At 39.8% G+C, this 26729-nt stretch overlaps 1 protein-coding gene across 6 annotated transcripts in view; it reads left to right on the forward strand.

The window, feature by feature from the left end:
* The window catches only part of fam184ab (family with sequence similarity 184 member Ab), a 230193-nt gene that overhangs the window by 170534 nt on the left and 32930 nt on the right, over positions 1-26729 (forward strand). For all 6 annotated transcript variants that reach the window (XM_026194482.1, XM_026194483.1, XM_026194485.1 and 3 more), the window contains 3 exons: positions 9608-9761; positions 12810-12937; positions 23115-23299. In XM_026194482.1, the coding sequence (XP_026050267.1) occupies positions 9608-9761; positions 12810-12937; positions 23115-23299 (467 nt within the window). The remainder of the gene's footprint in view (positions 1-9607; positions 9762-12809; positions 12938-23114; positions 23300-26729) is intronic.

Raw genomic sequence — 26729 nt, forward strand, 5'->3', positions numbered from 1 at the left:
ACACTACATATATTTTCATTTACAGATACGAATATATATGTAGATATACACACACACACACGTATGTGTTCAGATAAACAAAAAATATATAATGAAATAAAACAAAATCGTCTGACATAATGTAACAATGTTTGGTCTGAAAAGGAGTAGGAAGAAGTATGAACATACTTATTAATTCCTACCCCTGCTCAACATCTTATTGATCCCACATAATTCGCCTAATTCCCATCATCACATACTTCACACGATACACGAGGAGAACCTATATAAACTTGGCTACCGTGACTGATATAATTTGGATATAATTTGATATTTTTATACATACAATGGGTGATCATCTTTATCGGTATCATATTCTTCCAAAATCAGTTTTCGAAGTATTTTCATGAACTTACTAATTCCTGAGCATTGCTGTAGATCTATAGTAAAACTATTCCACATTGAGTCACACCATAGGACAATAATTCCAAGCACAACAGCAAATCTACTACACTGACTGAGACTAAGTCCAGACCTCAACCTAATTGAAATCCTGTGGTGGGACCTTAGGTCAGCTGTGCATAAACAAGTGACCACAGTGGTTCTATAATTTACTGGCTCATTGGGTATACTTAGTTCACACAGGACTTGTAAGATTACTGTGAAAATGTAAATTGTCGTGCCTGTGAATCAAGATTTTCTTCTAATTTGTGCATTACCTAGTGTTACCATCCATGGACACTTAAATTAGATAGTAAATTTTTTTTTAGACTTATTTGAACTTTAAATTTTACTGGTCACCACAACAGAAAACAGCATGCACCACTCAGTATTACTCCCATATTTTTTATCCAGAGTTGCCTCGGTAGAATGTTTCTGATTCGTGGTACTTGTGTAGCGCTTTTCTACTCTTTCTGAGAGAATAGAAGTACTTCTGGACATCTCCCATCCACACAGCACTTTATTCTGCTGTTAACCTTTTTTTTTTTTTTCTTATCACACACACATTCCCACTCCAATGAATTCACCAGGGGCAATTTGGAGTTCTGTGTCTTTCCCAAGGACACTTCAAGAGATGGAGTGTATGAGCCAGGGATCACACCACTGACCATCTGACTAATAGATCACCTCCCTTCCTGTACAGCAGCAGCCCAGTCAGCAACAAAAATGTCGCTGGTACCATTTTGTTAATCACAAGGTCATCATGCACTCAAACAGTTCCTGCTTTTGTCAATTTTACTTTAAATGTCATGATTAATTACAGAACACACATAATGCTGTGTTGAAGAAGCATAGAAACTGACTTTTAAGGCAATAAACTCTTCTCATACATCAAGCGCATCAAGTGGGGTCGTTTTCTCTGGCTTCAATTCAATCAGATTTCTTTTTCCAGCCACGAGAGTTGCTTTTTTCTGCCATAATTCTTTATGTAGTGAAATAATTATCTATGAGGAATGCTGAAAGTTAGTGTGCACATGTTCAGACATCACCTGTGCTACTTTTCTCCTGATCTGATCTGACCTTCAAGTCCTGCATTAAAAAAAAAAAAAAATCACCAAATCCCCTCAATCATCTCTGGAATAACGGCAGAGTGCAGTCATTTCCCACAGTCAAACGTTTTTACTAGTCAGGTGGTGTTCTCTGGTCAAAAAAGTTTTGAATAAGGTGAGCATTATTGTATTACAGCAGCTTCAGGGTTCAAACATGTTACCTGTCTTAAAACCCTTGTGTTGGCTGCAGGTTAGTTTAGGCATTAAGATTCTACTCAACAGTCTAAGATCTTGAATGCACATTAGACAGGCTTTTAAGCCACATCTCTTTCAGATGCCTCACTTTCTCCACCTGGGGACTCTCAGTGGTCTTCGGGGTCAGGATTCAGAATTGCACTAAAAGCAGCTGAATCAGTTTGCCACAAAACCTGAGGGTCAATGTTCTCAGTTCATGTCTTTGTATGTTTACCCGAAGCTCTTGTTCTTCGGTATCACCACTTTTACTTGTTAAATGGATTCAGCCACCAGAAAAGTAACAAATATTGACTGCTTGGTAATGGAAAGAAGATTGAAGAAGCAGGCCTTCACACACAAACAGCACAGAGAGACAAGACAGGGGAGGAGGTGAATGTAACAACAGTTCGGTCAGTTTGTAATTAAAGGATTCACTGCAGTTAAGAGAAACTAATGCTCTCCTTTTAATTAAAGGAATAAAAGGTATGCTTTTAACTGACTCGGGGCACAAAAGCAACAATGATCAATACTGATGAATAAGATAGATTAGTGGCTTTTAAAACTCTTACAGGATTCGCTGCACATATGAACTCAGTGAAGGACATTAAGAATATCTATGATAATTAAAGGCTCTCCCAGATCTTAAAAAACTGCAGTGGTGCTACTTCAAAGTCAAACTGTAGAGCTTGTGTTTTGTGATGTGTTCAAGAGAAACAGAATACTTAGGCAAGGATTAGATGGATTAAATCAAGTCCTTAAGATTTGCTCAAGTCTCAAGTAAGGGCCAGTGGACCAACACCTAATCTTAAAAAGGAAGACAGGGAAAGAATGAGGCCCTAAATGGATTATTTGGAAGTATAAAATTGAGTGTAGTGTTGTGTCTCATGTTGGACACGATAGTAAAGTAGGCTGCCATGATTTATCTGCAAGCCCCTTTGTTACCCTCCTCCGGCCTAGCTTCTCTTTTATATTTGAGTGAAAGAGGTCTTTGCTGCTTTTCCTTCTTGGGCCGGGCACTGAGCATATATAGGGTACATTTTTCAATCGAAATGCTTATTTGCACCACTTTATGTTGCCATAAAGTGGTGCACACTTTTTGGCAGCATAAAGTGTGCACCACTTTATGTTGCCATAAAGTGATGCACACTTTTTGGCAGCATAAAGTGTGCACCACTTTTGTGTTGGAAGATTTCAGCTTACAACATCTTGAAGGTCACTTTGCATGTCTATTCTTTTATCTGTGCCAAGATTATACCAACCGCTTACTTCACTCATGGCGTCAGGTTAGCTACATAAAGGTCGACGAAACACAACCAGACAACAAAATAATAATCCTTGCAGTATGGTAAAATTGAAGAAAAAAAAGAGTCAAATTTACACCATAGAGTATTTTCAGAAAAGTTTATCCATGACCTTGATCCTTGAGGTTGAGGTAGCTGAGATTCAAACATGTCATCGATTTTTACTAGATGCACCAATGGTATCAATTTGAAAAAGTTATGTTGCATCGTTCTCAATTTATCACATGTGAAAATCATGACTGAGGGGTTAAAAGTGCTGGAAACGGCAGTTCCTTCAGTCGCCACTTGAGGCAGGCTCAGAAAGTGAATGAGCACTCATAGACTCACATGTTAAAATGCCCCAATTTACAGCAGAAGCAAACATGTTTTCAAGTTAGTACAAAAATGGTTTTGGCTTCGGTGGATAGTTTGACATCAGCTGTTTAGCGAGTCAATTTGTTTTATAGTTCATTGGTCTGGATTAGGGATGGGTATCGTTTAGGTTTTATCCGATACCAGTACCAAACCGGTACTTTTTAAACGGTGCTCGAACCGGTGCTTAAAGAATGGAGAACACACACTTTGTCCAAAAACCTCTCGTGTTCAGCTGTTTTTTTGTGAAAAGATAACAATGTTAGCCTTTTCTGCAGCTACAGTGGGGCAAAAAAGTATTTAGTCAGCCACCGATTGTGCAAGTTCCCCCACTTAAAATGATGACAGAGGTCAGTAATTTGCACCAGAGGTACACTTCAACTGTGAGAGACAGAATGTGAAAAAAAAATCCATGAATCACATGGTAGGATTTGTAAAGAATTTATTCGTAAATTAGGGTGGAAAATAAGTATTTGGTCACCTCAAACAAGGAAAATCTCTGGCTCTCACAGACCTGTAACGTCTTCTGTAAGAAGCTTTTCTGTCCCCCACTCGTTACCTGTATGAATGGCACCTGTTTGAACTCATCATCTGTATAAAAGACACCTGTCCACAGCCTCAAACAGTCAGACTCCAAACTCCGCCATGGCCAAGACCAAAGAGCTTTCGAAGGACACCAGGAAAAGTATTGTAGACCTGCACCAGACTGGGAAGAGTGAATCTACAATAGGCAAGCAGCTTGGTGTGAAAAAATCAACTGTGGGAGCAATCATCAGAAAATGGAAGACATACAAGACCACTGATAATCTCCCTCGATCTGGGGCTCCACGCAAGATCTCATCCCGTGGGGTCAAAATGATCATGAGAACGGTGAGCAAAGATCCCAGAACCACACGGGGGGACCTGGTGAATGACCTGCAGAGAGCTGGGACCAAAGTAACAAAGGTCACCATCAGTAACACACTACAACGGCAGGGAATCAAATCCCGCAGTGCCAGACGTGTTCCGCTGCTGAAGCCAGTGCATGTCCAGGCCCGTCTGAAGTTTGCCAGAGAGCACATGGATGATACAGCAGAGGATTGGGAGAATGTCATGTGGTCAGATGAAACCAAAGTAGAACTTTTTGGTATAAACTCAACTCGTCGTGTTTGGAGGAAGAAGAATACTGAGTTGCATCCCAAGAACACCATACCTACTGTGAAGCATGGGGGTGGAAACATCATGCTATGGGGCTGTTTTACTGCCAAGGGGACAGGACGACTGATCCGTGTTAAGGACAGAATGAATGGGGCCATGTATCGTGAGATTTTGAGCCAAAACCTCCTTCCATCAGTGAGAACTTTGAAGATGAAACGAGGCTGGGTCTTCCAACATGACAATGATCCAAAACACACCGCCCGGGCAACAAAGGAGTGGCTCCGTAAGAAGCATTTGAAAGTCCTGGAGTGGCCTAGCCAGTCTCCAGACCTCAACCCCATAGAAAATCTGTGGCGGGAGTTGAAAGTCCGTGTTGCTCAGCGACAGCCCCAAAACATCACTGCTCTCGAGAAGATCTGCATGGAGGAATGGGCCAAAATACCAGCTACTGTGTGTGCAAACCTGGTAAAGACCTATAGTAAACGTTTGACCTGTGTTATTGCCAACAAAGGTTATGTTACAAAGTATTGAGTTGTATTTTTGTTATTGACCAAATACTTATTTTCCACCCTGATTTACGAATAAATTCTTTACAAATCCTACCATGTGGATTCATGGATTTTTTTTTCACATTCTGTCTCTCACAGTTGAAGTGTACCTCTGGTGCAAATTACTGACCTCTGTCATCATTTTAGGTGGGGGAACTTGCACAATCGGTGGCTGACTAAATACTTTTTTGCCCCACTGTATAGGGGATTTATGGCATCACTCTTGGCTGGAAGCAGTGCTTAAACAATGGAAAAAACAAATTTTGTCCAAAAACCTCTCACGTTTAGCCGTTTTCCACTTTTTCTTTGGTCATTTTAGCCTTTTTGGCCAGGGTGAAGGGAGCATCTGCCATCAAACAAGACAGCCGCATGTAACTATGACGGTGTTTGCTAGTTCACCTTACATGCATTAATTTAATAACGTGGTTAGCCTACTCAACGTAAATTACACACGAACAACATTAAGCGACTCACCCAGAGAAGAACGGCTGCTGCTGCCATCATCATCCTCATCATTCCTGCTACACTGGCAGGGCTAGGGGCCAGGACTCTACTATTCGGATTCTTGGGGGATGTTGCTAACTCCGGGTCGATAACAGCCACCACACCCACAGTAGATGTGCTCGGTGTGAGGTCTTGCAGCAAGCTATCAAATACGGTGCATTTCTCGGATTTAAAAAAAAAAAACCCGCTATGTGTCGCCAGGTGTTTCATCAGATTCGAGGTGTTACCTCCTTTGCACAGTATCACCTTAAAGCACTTGTTGCAGGCTGCTGAGTTTGCATCTTTTGCTGTGAAGTACAGACAGACTTTGACCGCTTCACCTTGGGCATTTTTAATCTGTAGCTCTGCTCTAAAAGAACGTACGTACCTGGGCCCGCCTACTATCCTCGGAAACGTAAAATGATTGGCTAGAATCTAAAGTGTATCTCAGCTCAGGAAAAACAAAGCACCGAAATGTGCGCTGCTTTTCGGTCTGGTTACTACCGTTTATGTCAGAACCGGTGCCATTATGGCACCGGATACCGGTACCCATCCCTAGTCTGGACACAGACTTTTATGTCCCTTGTTTGTGTGGTTGGTTTCTGTTTGGTAGATTTGGTAGAAAAAAGAAACTGTGGTGGCAACCAAAACATCAAATTTTAGGCATCAACATGTGAACTCCATACGCAGTGGATTAAATCACACTGGATTCATTCATCATTGATACTCTGACTGTGTTTGAGATTAATCAGAATAATGTTGCCTTTTATTAAGTTGCTGAGGATTGTTACGTTATCTTTTTAGGACTTAATGTGATTCTAAAGTGCAAATAGGAAAATTATGTAAAATATAAAGCAGCTTTTCATCGTGAGAAAACAGAGAGCCCTGTTATAGCAGATAAATGACTGAATCCACTATAAATAGCAGTTATTTCTTTTCTTTTTTCTTTCTGATGTCATTAATGCACTGTGCTGCTTTTGGTGCTTTTGAAGGGTTACCATAAAAACAGCATGGGAGCCCCGTCGAACACTGAATAACCAGGGCTGCTGTCCGCCAACTCAGAGCGAGCCTCATTTCAATATTCAAGCATCTCTTCAATCCATGTATCATTTCCCAAAGGCATTACACACTGCTGAATCAAAATGCAGATGTTTCTGTCAGCCTCATTTGAATATCATTTTAGATCATTCTCGCTGATGGATTGTGGTTTAAAATTTACAAAATGGCACCTGAACATTTCACTGACAAAGAAAAACGAGCTAAACTCAGTGTGAACCGTGGTGTGCTTTAATGCTTTGTGCAACAATGCAAATGAGATCTGAACGTCATCCAATATTTCACGACTGCTGATAGAAAAAGTATCAACGTTTTCCTTATTTATTGTCATGCTGGGTTAGTTATCTTGATACCATTTTAGACAAAGATGATTAGGTGGTTTGTCCAGAGTTGGAAAGAACATTTAACACTTTATATCGAGGTTCTTGATAAATTAAAAAATCACTTGTATTGTTCTCATCTTTATTTTACATTTTTTGCCCTCATTGGTTTGACCATTTTCTTGGGGCTTGACATCAAGACTGAAATTCTATTCTGAACATAGAGTGTTACCAAATGCATCTGGCAACCAAAAATCTAATCAGACAGTTAAGCATTTAAAAGTTTTATTAAGTTCAAGAGTTGGGTTTTAGAGAGACGCACTGGAGTTTCTCAGATTAGATGATGGACTGTTGAGCGATTTTGACCAAGATTAGAAATCAGTGCATCAGAGGGACAGCTCAGGTTGGGTGTTTTGGAGACAAAGTTAGAGGTGACTCTAAGATAGTTTGGACATGTACAGAGGAGGGATAGTGGATATACTGGACAAAGGATGTTGAAGATGAAGCTGCCAGGCAGGAGGAAAAGAGGAAGACCTCAGAGGAGGTTTGTGGATGTCATGAAGGAGAACATGCAGAGGGTTGGTGTGACAGAGCAGGATGCTAGGAATAGGGTGAGATGGAGGCAGACAGTCCACTATGGTGATCCCTGCAGTTAAAGCCAAAAGAAGTAGTTTAGGTGGAGGCTACTTTCTGTAAATTAGAGGTATCATCATCATAAACACCTTTGTAAGCTTAGAAAAGCCTTGACAATGACTACTGTTAATCTCTAAAGAAGTCATATTGTACCAACTTATACCTGCATGTTGAAAAACAGCGCTTAAGTAGTACCCTGTGTGTGTAATCTCAGTGATAACTTTAGAGGACTGCTTTCTGGAAACAGAAATGAGGCTCCTGATAGATTGCAGAAACACTTTAATGGCCGTTTGACACAGAGACGTCAAATCCTGACAGCAACAGCAGCGCTGACTATTTCTCAAAGAAGTAAAAGCATGTTTCCTATAAACTGCTGCTAGAAAGGCACAAAGTGTGGATACTCACACATCAAAAACAGCCTTTTCCTGCCAGAGTAAACACTCAGCTGCCAGCAGCGTAACATTAGTAGGTCTTCACTGATGTTACGGTGTGCGTGTGTGTGTGTGTGTGTGTGTGTGTGTGTGTGTGTGTGTGTGTGTGTGTGTGTGTGTGTGTGTGTGTGTGTGTGTGTGTTTGTTTTGTGGCAACCCTCCAGTAAACAGTGCTAATGCATGATGCTAATGCTGTGTATGCTTGTCAGTTGTTTTTGCTAATAGTCAAATATGTTTTTCTGTTTAAACTGTTTAAGTTCTTGTTTGGAAACTAAAGTGGAAATCAAAGAGCTGAACGAAACAAAATGAACATATTTATTGTTTTATTAATTAAATAGTCGAGACTCTTGCTTTCAGATGCTGAATGTGACAAAAAGTTTCCAGAAAAGCTGAAAATTGGAAGTGTACACAAAGACTGCCTCTGGTGCCTTTAGCCTAAATACTAATTAATGTCTTTGTGCCTGTTCCTTCTTCATAGCACGACAACAGCAAAATTATCAAAAGAATCTGATGGCACATCACTCAGTTTTTCTCTCTGTGTCAATATAAACAGGTTTTTTGAAGGGTTACCATAAATTAATTAATTCCAGCAGGACATGATGTGAGCTCCAATCCTGGGAAATTGCCTGATACTCTTCTTAACATCCATTTGTCAGATCTTTCAGGATATATCTGCAAGCTTCTTAGAAACCCACCTCTATCCCATCTCCAGATTTCCATGTTTGCATGCAGAAGGATGAAGAGCAGGGATGCGCCAATCCATTTTTATGCCTAATATCCCGACGGACACCTTAGCTTTGTGTATCTGCCATTAAAATAGTGATGTAATACCTAAGCAGTGTGACACAAACAGAAAACAAAGACTGTCTGCCTTCAAAGTGAAAGTTGGGTGTTTTGAAACATGCTGGTTGCACCAATAAAGCACGCCGTTCAGTGACGGTGAACACTTTAGTTCTGGTGTGCCGCACTTTTCCAAGTTCAGTAGCTAGTTGGCAAGTGTTTGCAGACAGGATGTTTTTTTTCATGCAAACTAATGGCAACCAGAACGATCTTCCAGCATCCAAAGCAGATGGAAATATGCAGCAATATGAATATGAAGCACTTCTGGACAGGAACGGCAAACCTTCTAGGAAAAGTGTTTATGAGACTTGAAATATGACGGAGAAAACTGTCTGCGCGTTCTTTAATATCACATCTCCAGAGCAGAGTGACTTATAATTTTTTCTGATATTTCAAATGTAAGAAATGTAAGAAAATAGCGTGTGCACTATGATGCATTCAGACATAGAAGGTGACCCCGATTTGTGCAGTCTGCAGCATAAATGGTGTGTTTCTTGATGCTTCAGTGGTCAGTTTCTCCTTTAGCTCATAGAGGATTTTAAATAAAATTGTTTTCTTTTACTTTCTTTCTTGCTCACTGTTCCATTTCATTGTTTTTATCCCTCTTGCCTCTTACTTTTCCCTCCCACTCCATCATTTCCTCCTATACTGTTCATTTTCTTGCATTTTTCCTGTCGCTGGTCTCCCTCTGGTCCTCCCACTCCTCCATTTCCCTCTTTCTAATTGTTTTCCTGACCTCTTTTTGTTTCTCTTTCACCCTCCTCTGTTTCCTTTTTTTACCCACCTGTCTCATCTCTCCATCAGGACCTGGAGGAGCGTCTCCGCCACCATCACCATGCAGAGCTGCAGTCTCTCAGAGAGGCTCACCGCCAGAGCATCGAGACGCTCAAACAGCAGTCAGAACAGGAGCTTCAAACGCTCCGCTTTGAACTGGAGGATGAGGGCAAAGCCATGTTAGGTAAAGTGTGTGTGTGTGTGTGTGTGTTTGGTTGCTCTGTCTTTGTGTGTGGGTGCATACATAAAAACAGATTAACCCACCCATGAATTTTAAGTATATTTTGCCTTGATTGGAGAGCTTTTATTCAGTCTGCAGTGATTTTTCAGTTTGAGCTGAAACTATAGAAAGAACAGAAGAATGTTTAAGTAGAACCGACAAGTTTAAACACAAATATGAATTCATATTTGTGTTTAAACTTGTAGGTTGAATATGAGACTATTGGCAGGACTTCAATTCAGCCATGAGATCCTCCCCCCTGTCTCGCTCTGTTTTCACACTGCCACATTAAGTGCTATTCCAGACTATATACAGCCTTAAGTGGAAGTCATTTATGAAACCCTCAAACACACCCTGCGGCAGCTGATTTGTGTCTACATAAAGGAGACTTCACACACCTATGAATATGGATTCCTGGTGGTTATTTCAGAAAAATCCAAATGGAAAAAATGCAGCAGGGGCTAAACAGATTCATGTATTTCAGAAGAAAGTCTTGAGTGAAAGAAGATACTGGCAGTGAAGGACTTAAAGGGAAAATTAGGGCTGCCACATTTATTGTGGCTAATATTTTATCCTCTAATATGTAACACAATTATTTTTCAAAAAATATATTTTAAACTGGATTTCTCTGAAATGTAAATGCATTGTGAGCTTTAGTTTGGCAAAAGGACCCAACACGTGTACAATGTCACAGGGTCGGTGTCTCTAGGTGCAACTCTCTCCTCCGGTCCCAGCGACCTCCTGATCACCGGAGAGCCTAATAAGCCAATCAGCCCCAGCTGCCCTCCCAGCCTCCCGGGCATTGGCCCCTGAACCCACTGCACCACGCCTCCTCTGCAGCCGCAGACCACACAGTGTTGTTTTGGCATCCCCCAATTTTTGTAACCTGACCCCAGTCTGCAGGCAAAAGTGTGCGACAGGGTCCATCTGTACTAGTGCATCTACAATAATATGAAGGTCCAGGAAAAAGTTAGTTGTTTCAGGATTTATACTTTCATGTATTCTCCATTTATTAAATATTTATACATTTTGATTTGGTTTTGGCTTAAAGCTCATGAAAAAAACTCACAAATCCATCACAAGTTTTATCGTAACATTTTCTCATTTTTATCAAAAAAGGATTCAAAATACAAAACTGTCCAATTTCTGAAAAGTGAGCTGGCTGACGAATGGAGCACAGACAGCACTGTGAGCAAGTCCAACTGGAAAAAGAAATCAGCATCTCTGTAAAGGACGTGAGCAGATGAAGCATAAAATCATGCAGTATTTATACTGTTTAAATTTTTATTTACTCAAACTTCAAATGAAATAATGAAATAATTTAAGATATTTTAAGATTTTCATTAGCTCTAAGCCATAATAATCAAAATTAAAACAAAGAAAGTATTAATTTATTCATTTTAAATGTGTAAATCTATATAGAATATATAAAAGTTTACCTGTTTAAATTAAAAAGTGAAAAAAAATGAAGATTTTCACAGTATTTTAGTTTTGTGAGATATACATGTACAGGCCTCTCTGTGATACATCAGCACAGCTCAGGGTTTCCCAGCTGGTGCAGACGGAGAACAGTTGGAAAAGATGAGGTCACATTATCACACATTTGAGCCAGTTTTGTTTGTGAGGACACAAATCTGTAACTTTCCAGCTCCCTGGCAACGTTCTGTTAATGTCAGAACGTGTTGGACTTTAGCAGCTGGTAACCTGGTCCGTTCACCATTAGTGAGTCTTGGTCATGTTTACTGCCTGCTCCACGCTCTGTTCAGACGGCTCATTCCCCCGAACCTCATGGAGTTTTTCCAACTAGTGGAAAAACATCGGAAGTGAAAAAGGACGGCTGTGGGAGATATCTGTTTCAATAAAACACTCAGAATTGGGTCCGAGGGAAAGTCATGCAGTAGAATGATGGGTGATCATTTTTGCCTGCTCGCTCACAATTTGTGTTTTGTCCTGTTTGTCGGTTGTCGTCTCTTTTCAATTAACCATCCCCATCGATTGTGGCAGTTAACCACCCCTCCTCAAGCCCGGGTCTGATCTCATTCTGTCAAAAGACAGTCTTTCCTCCCCACTGCAGAACAACATTAAAGCGCATTTAGATAGCTGGTCTTGCACCGCGGTGCTATAGAAATGGCATTTCCGTGAATAATAGCTGTAATTTCAGAACGCAAGACATATGGATGTTTTCTACATGACTGTAGACAGACATTCTTTCATCACAGACTACATTATTACATTTCTCTGTCTTACGTTAATGTTGCTATTTGACAGGAGAAACATCTGGTCTTTATTATTTTCTCATTATAATGCAGTGTAGGGACAACAGAGTAAAATGAAACATCAACAAGGATCTAAAGTCTAACAAAATCATATAAGCACATAAGTGAAGTAAATTCTCAACCTCACCAAATATTTGGTGCCGACAAACCAGTACTGTGCTGTGATAAATGGTCTTCCATTACTCTCTATGTCATGGTCCTGACACTGGCAGGCTCCAGCGATAATATTATTTTATTACCTGTTCCTCCTTATATCTCTTACCTTTTTTTCTATCGTATCCCCATACGTGTGTATTCGCATGTTCTGTTTCTTTCTGTTTGCCCGTCTTCTGACTGGTTTTGAACTGCAGAGAGAAATCATGTGCAGTTCGTGACTTTGTTCTTCTTTTGTCTTTCAAAGCTAATAGCAGTGTGTTCCCTCACCATGCTTCTCTAAGCCATTAGACTGTTTGCAATAAAAGGTGTTCATTGAAGTGAGGATTAAAGGCCACTCGGGTAAAGGCAGCAGAGACATTCTCTTTATGGGCAAAGTTAGGGGGAAAAAAGTAATGTAGTAAGAATGCCTTTGGATGTAATGAGCTCTTTTTGCAAATAGACAAAAGGCTGAAAGGAGCTTTCTGAGTAAGTCTGAATCTGAAATATGCAGACTAGCTTTGCTTCATCATGTGCGTGATGCTCTGTGCAAATAAAATGTGACCTCCTGACATTCGTGTATTCAATCATATTTTTCCATCAGCCTCTCTGCGATCGGAGCTGAACCACATCCACGCGTCAGCCATCGAACACCTGAGACAAACCCACCAGCATGAGTCAGCCGCCGCCAAGGCCGAGCTGGAGAAGACGATCGAGAATAACCGGACACAGGTACTGTGAGACTTACTGAAGACGGGCTGGCTTATCACAACAGCATTTCCAACCACATTCATTTCCACCGCCACCACAGCACCACGAGCAACAAAGCTATGTGATGAATGGGCATCCAGTGAAGGATGAATCCTCAAAACACTTTACCATATTCTCTCTCTTCCATGGCCACAGTGAAGATTAGACGCACACAGTATTACATTCTCCTGTCATACACACCCGGCTTGACTTATGTGCACCGGTGAGCCATTTAATTTGGATCAAAGCCACAGGCTGCTGATATTTTTATGGATTTTTCTTTATTTCACCAAGTTTTTAAATTAGCCTGAGGTTACATCGAGGTGATTAGTCATATAATTGATTACTTGAGCAACAAAAAAATAATTGAGGACAAGCTGGATCAATGTTAAAAGTGCTTAAAAAATAAGGAGCATTTCAAGAGGAAATGTTGACTATGCACCAGCTCCAGCTTTACCTATTGACTCAAAAATGAGCAATTTATAGGTGTCGCCTTGATTTGTGGAAGCTTTTTACTTTTATTTTTTTGTATATACTAAATTTTTACAGCCCAAGAAAGTGTTCATGTCCAAAGCAAATAGATACTCTTAGCGCTGAAGAATTCAGCCTCGGTTAAGCTCACTACATTGGTCTGTTTGCAAACAGTGACGTCGCCTCAGCTCCGTACCACTTATACCAGCACTGAGGGAGGAAATAGTCCCCACATTACGATAAGTGTCTCCACTCAGACACAGTGTGCACATCAGCGCTGGTATAAGAGGAGAAAAAAGTAGCAAGTCTTTTTCTTTTCAGACTTTTGCAACATCGCCCTCTGTATATGATGTCGCTTTTTTCATCTGGCACAGTTTGCATGGTGAGGATAAATGGGCCATAAAGAAGTGCCAAAAGTTGCACTTCCTCAAATGAGCACTTGACACACGGGTCTTTATAGTCTCCTTTATGGAAACTTTATTGCAGTAAAACATGTTTTATAGGCTGGTTTTTGTCTCGATTGTTAATTTCCCACTTCATAGAGGTATCGAGTCTGTTAGCTAGACCTAACTAACTAGCAGACATCTGTATGTCTGTGTGAAGCATGTTATTGTTAACTCTGTAATCCACCATCATGTCAAAATATGGACGCTTCTTCTTCCAACACACCAACGTGGTGGTGGCCAAAATGCAAAACTCAAGGCTTCAGAACAGGACTTCATTAATCAGCTGGTGAAGCCGTGATTGATCAGCCACCATCTATCTTCAGTATACAGCTCATGCTCAAATACAAAATAAGTGATAAAACATTCAGACACTAATGCAGTAATCTAGGTCGCACAGTCCTCTAAAAACAAAATTACTTTCAAAGAAATCAAAATCAAAGAAATTCAGTGGGATGGAGTCAATGTTAAATGATGCTACCAGCATCATATACCACCTGCTCACAAGCACACACACCACACTGCAGGCAGCCCTCTGAGCACCACTTGTAAATCTTTCTAATTACCCCCAGCACAGTGAGTTCCATTCTCATCACCTTATGATACAGATGTTCTAGCAGAGACACACAGCTGGTTCTCTTTAATACTGCCACTATGGACCCCCTAAATGCACACGTGCACACACCCCACCTTTACTCCCTCTTTAGTCACAAAGAGAACAGGAGGGCAATTAAAGCTAATAGGCACACGTTACAGTCTCAACTACCTGCCAGTCAAGCAGTGATGTTTGAATTATGCTTCAGCTGGAAATGTACGGCATGACTTCAGAGATAAGCAGAACCCCCTCTTAAACCTGTGCCGTAACCTCCCATCTAACCTGATACACACCTCCCAAGAAATGTAACTACGTGTTCAGTCAACACAGCCACTATGACATCATCAACCTGTTAGTGAGGATCTGTCTTAAAGCCTCAAACTGTTTTCACTCTGGTAATTTGAAACTGAATGTGACAAGCGAGGGGTGGTCAACTAGCAGTCAGCTATGAGGTAAAGCAAACTCTCCTTTATTCTTGTTTTTGACCACAATGTGGACCATGATTTGCAAAATTATCATCACATTTTATTTAAAAAGATTCAAAATGAATGACTGAAAAAGTAGCATGTTTTCTGATGTCATGGATTACAGGAGACAAGGGTCAGTTTCTCGTAGATTTCTACATCACTGTGTTCTGCCTTTTTTCTTGCATCCGAAGATTTATTTATTTATTATTTGGTCCTCTGAGATCCATAAAGACATCCAAGTTACGCGCTCAGACGAAGAAGTTGATGTGCTGCTCACAAAGCGATGTACATAGCTGCTCAATATTTTCTTTTCCTGAGGAAACACCCACTGGACGAGTTTCATTGGATGGAAGGTTGGATCCACAGGGGGCAAATAAATATTTGTCGGCTCATTTTTTTCTTGATATTTTTCTTGTTTTATGTCGAATGCGTTACCAACTCCCTGCAAGTCATCTCTCTAGTGTTTTTGTTTTGCAGATGAACTGAGCAGTGAAATTAATAATGCCAGAGAATGCCCATTCCTGAATATAAATCACAATTAGACACAAAGTCTGACATTCATACTTTCCTACATAGTAGTAGGATAATAATCTAATTTACATTGGTAACTGTTTAACAAGAAAAAAGTAAAAAGCCATTTTTGCAGGCCTTTGAAAAGAGAAAGACCTCTTCCTCTTTATCACCTCTGCAAACTCTTTAAACAATCATCAGATTTAAACCCAGAGACTTGATTACTGCGGGAGCATCGAGCCACACAAGTATGTTTTCACAGTTAGCAAGCTGTTGCTACCTGTTAACCATGTAAAGTCATGTGGAAAGAAGCAGCTTTAGTTATTAGTAGATCTATAATTTCCATGGAAGATATCGACTTCCACCACTCACCAACCTGTCAGGAAATAACACTTTTCTCTGGTGACTGGGTTACTGTTGGTTGCTAGGGGTTCTCTGGGCCTGCTTGAATGGGGCTTTAGTAATGGACATTTCTGTCCATGCTGTAGGTCCTGGGATTTAATAATGTTAAAAGTCTGCCTTTAAACATTTTGTTTTACATTTATATTCAACATCAGTGGGAGTCTGTGTTTACAATAATTCCTTGTTTACTTTGCTGAGGCATTAATGGAACATAAACTAAAACTTCCTGAGTTGAGTCAATAGAGCGGAGGAGCTCAGTGGCAGACGGGCGTCACGCTGTGTTAAATAATGCTTTTGTACCTCCAATTACTTAACAGATGGGGAGGGAGAGGCTGATGGAGTGCAGAGGTGTGCGCAGGTCTTTGTGTGCACAGTGTCATCTATCCTTGTCTAGATATTTATCATGTTTGATCTAACAGTCTTGTCTGAAGAATTACCCTGCCATCAGTATCTCTTGACTTTTAATAACTATTCCGGTCCACTTTGATTGTATTGTTGTGGTCATGATGATGCTCTAGCACACATGAGAAGATTTGTTTTCTTCCTCATTGTTAGATTTAAAGCATCTTCAGAGAACCGTTGTTTCCTTTTATCGCTCGTATTATTTTTCTCCCCGCTATGGTTCTGTTCTCATGGAGCCATGGGTTTTTGGAGCAATGTGTTCTTAACAGTTTGGTAGAATTGTATATGAAGTGGTTAGCTGAGATTGTGACAGGCAGAAAAGTGGCATATTTCCCATATTAGTGTTGGCAGCCCTGGATAAACATGATGACAGCCAGCATATTTTACAGCAACAGTACGAACCACCTTTGTCCCGCTGAAAGGAGGAATTAAAAGTGAAGGCTTTACTGTTAAAATTCACAGATACACTTATGAATAAGACAGTAAAGAACTCAAAACTAACAAAAAAGCACATTTAAAGGAATAACAAAGCAAATAACTCACACACTGTTTAGAAACTGGGGCACAGCATTGTTCCCCTGAGAATAAAAATATGTATTCATGGCAGCAGTTCATGGGATTTCATTGGCTAACTACTAATACCCATTGAAAAATAAAGTAGCTCAGGAAATCACACTCTATTTTACTGTAATGTCCTTTTTGATTATTATTTGAAAAGTTTATTTTTTAAGGAAAAGAAGGATAAAGAAGAACTAGGCAAAACAGAGAATGACAAAGCGATCTCCTTTACGGCGCTGTTCACATATTATATCTGAGGTGTTTGAAAGAGAGGATAAAATTAGATTATAAAAGAGAGAGACAGCAGATAAGCAGACAAAAAAAAAGATGATAGATCAACTCAGACAAGATGCAAAAGTAAATAAATCTCTCCCCCAAACGAGCCCAACACTGGGAATTTTATCTCGTCTTCCGCAGTTGTGAAATCAAAGGCTGATATCTGCTGTAATTGAAAGAGTATATTAAGTTATAATGTCCCATATCATTCGATAAATGCTCTTCCAATTAGCCTTTGTTTCTTTCTTTAATTCTGCCAGCTTTCTTTCCTAATTTCCCTTCATCTCCTGCTCCAACGCCAGCCAAGATTTGGATGAGATGAAGAGTAAAATGAGTAAATTGGTCATTAAAGACTCATCTGGCCGATCACCATTGTGCTTGATTGTACTGAAGGTTTTGGACTTAAAAAAAAAAAAACAGCCAATTACATTAAGTGAAAATGCAGATGGCGATGCAAATAGACAGTAGTTTGTGAATATGAAGCTATTATACAAGATTATGGCTTCTGGATATGTGAACACAGTCCTTGGCACAAATTGTTATAGTGCCAAGTTAAATTAGATTTTTCACAGGGAGAGGAATCATTAGTAGATGATAACGTGACAGTGTTTAATCTAATTCTGATGGTGTTAAGTGGCACTCAACTGAGAGTCTTCAGATCACATCTTGCTTCTTCATTTAAGTCACCAAACGTAATGAAATGTTTGGCACGTGAGGCCCATTTCACCTCCTGGGAATTTCAGAGTTGAGTATGTTAATGACAATGACTTGAGAAAGGTTTCAGATCTCTTTCAGTGTTTCAGGCTCCTCTGAAAATGGATTCAGCTCATTTTTTCACCTCATCAGTCAACACAAAATGCTCCATGATGACAAATAAACTTTTTTGTAATCTTTAAAATCAACCTTTTATTAGATGAGATGCCAAAGTTCTAAGAACAAACACCAAGGAGACCAATGAGGACTAATCAGAGGAGTGGAAACACCTGGGAAACAAGGAACAGCCAAAACTAATCAAGGACAATGAGAGAAAGGAAGCAGTCTCTTGTGTCTAAAACACATCACAGACAAATGACAGTCAACATAAAACTGAAAGTTACTAAAATAGAAACACCCAAATGAGAGATGACAATTAATATATGTATGTATGTATGTATGTATGTATGTATGTATGTATGTATGTAAGTAAATATATATATATATATATATATATATATATATATATATATATATATATATCAGTGAAATAAGTAACATAGTAAGGTGTCATTGTTTCTTTAAAGTTCACCTTTTACAGGCACAGATCAATTTACCATTTTCAGGCATATCTGAGATGATATTCAGAGCTACAAAGAGGATAAATCGCAGCAACTGACCTTATGACTTTATCAGAGTAGCTATGCACTATTCAAAATAATCCTTTTCTATCTTATACCAGACCTCAATGCACCCCCTCAGTTCATGCACTGTATACAAAAGAAATTTAAGCTCCCTATTAACAAACAACAGAAAGTGGAATACTTCTTAAAGTTTGCGAAGCTGTGAGTCACATGTTCCAATAATGGACTCGTAAATGCAGACAGGCTGCGTTGTTCTTTTTGTTTTTTTTATGCCACTGTTTGGTTGAACCTACGCGTCGTTCACCGCACCCCTGCTGGGAAAATCACTTGCTCATTTTCTCACTTTCAAAATGCGACAGAATCGAGCTGCTTCTTGTGTCAGTGTGGAGCTCAGAAGAAAAGAGCAGCTCGGCAGGCGGTCGTGAGTAATTTCAGTTGTTGGTCATGTTTACATGAAGTCATTCAGTAGTTTACAGCACTGTTGTATTATCAGAGCTCAGATGAATCTCGTCTCTCCCATAATGACTGAAATCTTGTTTTTGCCATACTCGTCAGTTAAATTACCTGGTTCAACAGCTTGAGTTCTCTACTGGATTTTATTAAGTTTTATTAAGTTGATTTTATTAAGTTGCTTTTATCAGTCATAAACAAACTGTTATGGCCCAAAAGAACTAATAGATCATTGTTTCCCCAAGTACACTGGCTGCAAAATGCAAGTAAGTTAACAAAATAAGAACCTTACACGGACTCAGCTTATTGTGGCACAGTTGGAAATCACTGTGTATCCTTAAATGAAAACCAGTGGAGGATTTAGATGTCTCTGTGGACAAAGTGACCAAATAAGGGCTGCCTATAATGTGCAAGCTAAAGGAACAGTCCTCTCCAGTGTTTGTTGTATATGCCTGCAAAGCTGTGGTAAGAAGAAACACTAAGGCTTTTAATTTGAAAGAGTTACAGGAAGTGTTAAGTTGTGTCCTGAGCCCAAATAAATGGAAGGCCGATGGAAAATCTGTGTAAAGTTTGGCAGAGGGGGTTTATGGTCTGGGCTTGTTTTTCAGGAGTTTTGCTCTGCCCTTTAGTTCCAGTTAAAGGAACTGTTAATACTTCAGCTACCAAGAAACTTTGTACAACTTCATGCTCGCAACTTTGTGCAGCTCAGGTGGTAGAGCAGGTCACCTACTAACTGGAAGGTTGGTGGTTCAATCCCAGTCTGCATGCCAAATATCCTTAGGCAAGATACTAACCCCAGGTTGCTCTCCGATGCAGCCATCGGAGTGTATTTAGTATTTATTTAGTATTTATTTATTTATTGTCATTGTCAAGAACAATGAAATTGCGTTTGGTGCTTCCATACAACCCAAAAATGTGTGTGTGAATGTGTATGTATGAATGGTAGTTAGATAGCACTTAGAAAAGTGAATGGGTGTGGTGAATGAACAAGTTGTATAAAGCGCTTTGAGTACACAGAGTAGAAAAGTGCTATATAAGAACCAGTTCATTTACCATTTACTATCAATCAGATCAGAGAATGCAAACCAGGCCATCTCAGTGAACATCAGCATCTGATCTCATAAATGCACTTCTAAAAGACTGGTCATCTTAAACTCTTCTCCAACTCTTCCCAGAAGAGTTGGAGCTGTCATAGCTGCAAATGGTTGGCCGACATTAAGAATGGGATTTTAGTCAAGTTCATATGTGTGGGAAAGCTGAGCGAATACTTTTGGCACTGGTGTGCTGCTTGTTGTTCAAAGAATTTAGCAATCTAACATTTATTTCTGATCTATTTTAAGAGGGGTCACAGCTTAATACTGCCTTAACAGTATCATGCAGTGACTTTACCTGAGGAAACAAGTAAATTTACTTAAAGAGGACCTAATATGCTCCTTTCCACCTCTGTTTTTTTTCCTGAACTCTGCGAAAGTGGCTTTGTGCGATTCCCACTTCAAAATAACCCCTATTAATCTTATAGTGCTGCAACCTTTCGATTAATCCACTGTCTGAAATAAACAGCTTCTCTCCCTTTAAGCCAACTTTTGTCTGCAAACAGAAGGTTTGAACAGTTTGTGAGAAATACCAAACCTGCCTCTAATACAAGATGCTGCAAGTCTTCTGTTTTTGAGATAAATAGTCTCTGTTGCTTTTTGAGAAAATACAGTAAATACAACAGACTTATGTCAAAACATATGTTCAGTTTTTGATAAAAGCTGTAATTCGGCTCTGTGAGCTTCTTAAGGATGTGAAATTATGGACACATTGAAAAGGGTTTTGACAATTGAATCAAGACACATAAGCCAGATTATTTAAAGTCCTGCATAAATTTAGGACTTAAGATAAAATGCTGTTCACTATATTCGTTAAGAGGCTTTGTTGCTATCTGCGTTGTGTGCACTGATGGATGATTGCTTCATCGTGATAAAGACATTTTTGTTCATTCAGCTGTGTTCAGCATTCACCTATTCATCTGAAAAGTTTCACCCTAATGGTGGATTTAAAAAATATTCTCAAGGTGTTAAACATGTTCGAAATAACCAACTTTAAAAAATTCTAAAGGCAAGGCAAGGCAAGTTTATTTGTATAGCACAATTCAACAACAAGGTGATTCAAAGTGCTTTACAGAGACATTAGAAACAAGAACAAATAAAAAGCATGATTTAAAATTGATTAAAACAAGCAAATAAACTAACTAACTAATTAACAAACAAACAAACAAACAAACAAACAAACCAGTATATAAAATCAAAACAGATAAAATCAGAACAGTAGATAAAATCAGTAGTTAAATGTAAGTTTTGAAATTTAAGCTTAAAGTGTGGATTTGGTGCTTTATTCAAATGCAGCTGAGAACAGGTGAGTCTTCAACCTGGATTTAAATAAACTGAGTGTTTCAGCTGATCTGAGGCTTTCTGGGAGTTTGTTCCAGATATAAGGAGCATAAAAGCTGAATGCAGCTTCTCCGTGTCTGGTTCTGACTCTGGGAACTGATAAAAGACCGGATCCAGATGACCTGAGGGATCTGGAAGGTTCATACTGGGTCAGGAGGTCATTGATGTATTTTGGTCCTAAACCATTCAGAGCTTTATAGGCCAGCATCAGAACTTTAAAGTCTATCCTCTGACGGACAGGCAGCCAGTGTAAGGACCTCAGAGCTGGACTGATGTGGTCCACTTTTTTGGTCTTAGTGAGGACTCGAGCAGCAGAGTTCTGAATGAGCTGTAGTTGTCTGACTGATTTTTTAGGTAGACCTGTAAAGATGCTGTTACAGTAATCAAGCCTACTAAAGATGAATGCATGGACTAGTTTTTCCAGGTCCTGTTGAGACATCAGATCTTTTATCCTTGAAATATTCTTGAGGTGATAGTAAGCTGACTTTGTTATTGTCTTAATGTGTTTTTCTAAGTTTAGGTCTGCATCCATCACTACACCCAAATTTCTCGCCTGGTTTGTGGTTTTTAGGTGTATAGATTGAAGTTCTCTGGTGACCTGTAATCGTTTTTCTTTGGCGCCAAAGACTATTACCTCAGTTTTGTTTTTGTTTAGCTGGAGAAAATTGTGGCACAACCAGTCATTGATTTCCTCAATGCATTTACCAAGAGCCTGTACAGGGCCTCGGTCTCCTGGTGACATTGTGATATATATTTGTGTGTCATCTGCATAGCTGTGATAGTTTATTTTGTTGTTGTTTATAATCTGTGCCAGTGGGAGCATGTAGATGTTAAACAGAAGGGGTCCCAAGATGGAACCTTGGGGAACTCCACATGTGATACTTGTCTGCTCAGATGTGAAGTTACCTATTGATACAAAGTATTTCCTGTTTTCTACGTATGTTTTGAACCAGTTTAGTACAGTTCCTGAAAGACCTGTCCAGTTCTCCAGTCGTTTGAGTAATATGTTGTGGTCAACTGTATCAAATGCTGCACTGAGATCCAGTAAAACTAGGACTGACATTTTTCCACTGTCTGTATTCAGACATATGTCATTAAACACTTTGGTCAGAGCAGTTTCAGTGCTGTGGTTCTGTCTAAAACCTGACTGGAAGGCATCGTAGCAATTATTCTGTTTTAAGAAGTAACTGAGCTGTTGAGAAACTGCTTTTTCAATGATCTTACTTAAAAACGGGAGATTTGAGATCGGCCTGTAGTTGTTCATTTGTGTCTTGTCAAGATTGTCCTTTTTCAGTATAGGTTTGATTACAGCAGTTTTTAGTGATTCTGGAAACACACCTGATAATAAAGAAAAGTTGACGATCTGTAACAGGTCTGACTCTAAAGTCTTTGAGACCTTTTTGAAAAAACTTGTTGGCAGGACATCTAAACAGCAGGAGGAGGAGTTCAGTTGACCTAAGATGTCCTCCAGGTCTTTGCTGTTAATAGGTTGAAACTGTTTCATGGTGTTTAAACAGTTTTTTGGTGGACACAGTACATATCCTGGATCTGCTGTTGATGTACCAATTGCTTGTCTAATTTTTTGGATTTTTTCAGTGAAGAATTTGGCAAAGTCATTGCAGGCCATGGTCGAATGAAGTTCAGCTGCCACTGACACAGGAGGGTTTGTTAGCCTGTCAACTGTAGAAAAAAAGTGTAGTTTCCAAAATATTCTACCATATAGATAAGCTTTAAAATCAACATTACAAGCCTTATAGCTAAACCTTTACGTCCTTCATCTCTTCAGAGCTGATTTTTATTGTTTCTCTTTTCACAGGAACGCGAGCTGTTGGGCCGGATCTCCGAGTTGCAGGAGGAGGTGACGAGGAGGAAGAACCACATCGCTCAGCTGGACCACCAAATCCACACGCTCAACGAGAACATCAGCACCCTGACTAAAGAGCTGGAGCTGAAGGGCAAGGAGGTGCTCAAGATCCGCAGTGAAGCCAATCAGCAGATCCGGTATGACTCAGTGTTCATTGTGTAGCACTGAAGTGAAAACCTGCGGTCAAACTTTACTTCACAGGGAGGAAAAACGCGTTTTCTCAACACGTTCACAGCAAATTGGTTTCGTCTACCGCTCCAGAGTCTAACTAAACATTGTTTTCTTTTTGTCAACATTAAGTTACTGTTTGCTGCATTTACATTAGACTGCTTAATCCTCTACCTTTGTGACTGATCTCCTCTGAATATGCCTCTTTTTTTCTTTTGTATCATGTTTCTGTGTGGCCGAAGAATGAATCGTTAAACTTGCACTTTGAACAGTTCTCACACACATGCACGTCCAAATATCTCAAAAACACAGAAAAGAAAAAAACAAAACTGCATCTTCACAGTGAAGCTTATCCTTTACTGTAACCTAGCAACCAAACTGCTGAATATTTTAGAGCGATGGTTGTTTGAGTGCCTTATTTTTCTTTCTTTTTGTGTCCGTTTTTGGCAGTAAGCAGTTACAGTGCACGGTTCAGATTCCATTTAGAATCTTCTGTTGAATCAATTTTGAGTTTGACTTTTAAAAATGAGGAATTTAGGTTTTGGTTGAAGCACAATCTGCAGAGCTGAGCGTGAAAGCAAAGCTGGCATGTGTTCACAATATTCATAATCAGTCTTAGAAGCTTGACATTTATGTTATGTGGGTTGGCATTTATTCATATTGTGGTTTTCTAGTCTTTCTTAGTACTCAAACCACTTCAGGCACATTCATTAATACACCCACATATAACATACCTCGGACGCACAGACCTAGAGACCAGTCGAGTGTTTGCTGGATGTTGTAATGTGAAATCAATCACAAAGTTGATTTGGTCATTAGCTGTCTGCTGTGGTTACTGGTGGTTAGCATGGATGCCAACTACTAGCAGAAAGTTAGGTTTACCTTCGAAGAAAAAGTTAGATCTTACCACCGCAACTGACATGTGACAGTTGCCATTAAACCCCGAAGAAGAAGAAGCAGTGTCCGGTATCGCAGCTGTGTTCAAATTCTGGAAGCGCATCCTCCTGTGCCTGCATTTGTAGGCCGATTATGTTACAGCGACACGACGAAGACTGTCCAAATTCTAAGACTCCGACAAATGCGGCCAACAAATGTGCCCTTCCCCATATTTGAAGGATTGGTTGCTTCGGGGCCCAACCTATCCCAGAATTCATAGCACGGCCCTGCTCAGTTTCCAACAGTGGCGGCAAACGTTTATTTTCTGGGTCATAAAATAAACGTTTAACATATTTTCGGGCGAGTATGTAGCTGTGTAAACTTGAAATATCTGCTCAGTTTATCAAGAAACCGCATATTTTCAAAAGCGCTCCGACGTTTTCGGAGACGTCTGTTACCCACCAGCTTGATAGCGAGCCGGGGTTCAAGGCTTACTAGAGCCGGCGAGAACACCGGACTCCCGGCAAATCGTTTTCAAACTCACCGTCGTCTTTTGCTACTCAGGTTAAACATATATAAGTCACTTAGATAACTTAAAAATGTTATTGTTTGGCTTTTTTTAGTATTTTATTTGTTCCTGAGTAAATCGGTTTGGCTGAGATTAAAGTTATAGTTTTTACACAGCTGAATAAACGTCAAGCAGACAACTGATTATCAGAAGTGTGAGATGCTCGAGAATTTACTCCGGTGTCCCGTTATATTTTAGATAGCAAGGAGCAGACGGCTGAGTTTATTAAATTCCACGGAAACAATCTGCAAATTTCATTTACATTTAATAAACTATCATCTTGTCTTCATTTTTAGTTAGCACATACCTTAAACACTTAAAGCTGTAAGCTAATGATAGTTATATAAGAGCAGTTGCATGCTGGTGCAATAAGCTGTATGTTTTACGTCCAATGGATGCATGATCTGATTAGTCGACTAATTGCAAAAATAATCGGTGACTAGTCGACTATCAAAATAATCGTTTGTGGCAGCCCTAGTCTCTAGGCATGTGTGGCTGGATCCTGACCTAACATGTTTGGTTTTGCTCTATGACAGAAAGTTAGAGCACACAGGAAACCCTGCAAGTACAGGGAGAACATGCTGGACAGGGAAATGTCCAGGGTAGACCTGAACCGCCATCCTGCCTATTAATGTTTTCTGTTATGATGTGTTTGCACATTCTGCACATTTCGTAATGATTACATCTTTTGGTTAAATCTGCTTTATTTGAGGGCAATACCCGTTTTTGAAGTTTGGGGAAAGCCAAGCTAGATGTTGCTTTCTTCATGCTAATCTGAACTAACTGCAATTTTCAACTTCATAAGTAAGCAATAGAATGTCCTAATATACATATTAAAGAATTAAATAAGCATATTTCCTAAAATGCTGATCTAGACTTTTAGCTCAGAGCAGTAAACAGCAACATTAAACAGTTTGTTTCTTGGGGAAAAAACTACAAACGTCACATCTTATTTCTTTAATCCATGCAAAAAAAACCCATCTGAGATGATGCTGAATGTGGCATTTAAAGCAAAAAAAAAAAAGAAGAAAAGCTGCCTTCCTGAAAATGTCACACTATTCCTTTAAAAACATTAGCACCACACTGTCAGTGACATTTCAGGATAGCTTTGGCGTGTACACGCTGTCGCCTAGAACACACAAAAACGCCCGCAGTGGGCCTGTCATCGGCACATGTGTCTGAATTTGAATTCTCTTATTATATTTGGATGACGATAGTTTCTGCAATCCCTCTCTGTCCGAGCCTGAGTGATGAAAATACACCAAAAGATAAAAGGGAGGAAAGAAAAGCCCGAAAGAAGCAAATCCGTCTCTTTAGTCTGCCTCTGTCTCTCGACCAGTGTCAGGAGCCCATTGATTAGAAGACATGTAGATTATTTTGGGTAATGCAAAATGTGGGCTATAATCGTGTTGTCCCTGCGGCATGGCATGAATTTTTAAAGTGCTATATGAGTAATGTGGTCCGGCTACTCATTAGCATCCATCACACTGTATTTTTAAATGCGCCCGTGGTGCATTATTATTATCTGTTAATTTGTGTGCCGCTTGCCTTTATATATGCACGTCATCGCTCTCTGCTGTCAGACCCATGCGCAGCACATTTCTTCTCCTGTTACGTAACGCCCCGTCTGAATCCTGGTCACGGGGATAAAAATAGACTGATAAATAAATAAAGAGGAAGCAGAGAGCGGGAGATGAGACGTGCGCCCCTCGGGGAGAGTTGGCCCAGTCAGAATGAGAGGCAGACGAGCATCCATGTTTCTCCCTCCATCGTCCTCCTCGCTTTCATCAACTCGTTTTGTTTTGTTTTTTTATTCCCCTCATTTCATTATCCTCTTTTATCATCCTGCCCCTTGTCCAGGTCTTCAAATATTACTGTGCACATGTTTTGCAGTATTTTTTTATTAAATATTCATACATGTCAGTTTCATTATGATTTTAAATTAATTATGTGTT

Source organism: Astatotilapia calliptera, chromosome 15 (genome assembly GCF_900246225.1).
Source record: "Astatotilapia calliptera chromosome 15, fAstCal1.2, whole genome shotgun sequence".
NCBI lineage: Eukaryota > Metazoa > Chordata > Actinopteri > Cichliformes > Cichlidae > Astatotilapia > Astatotilapia calliptera.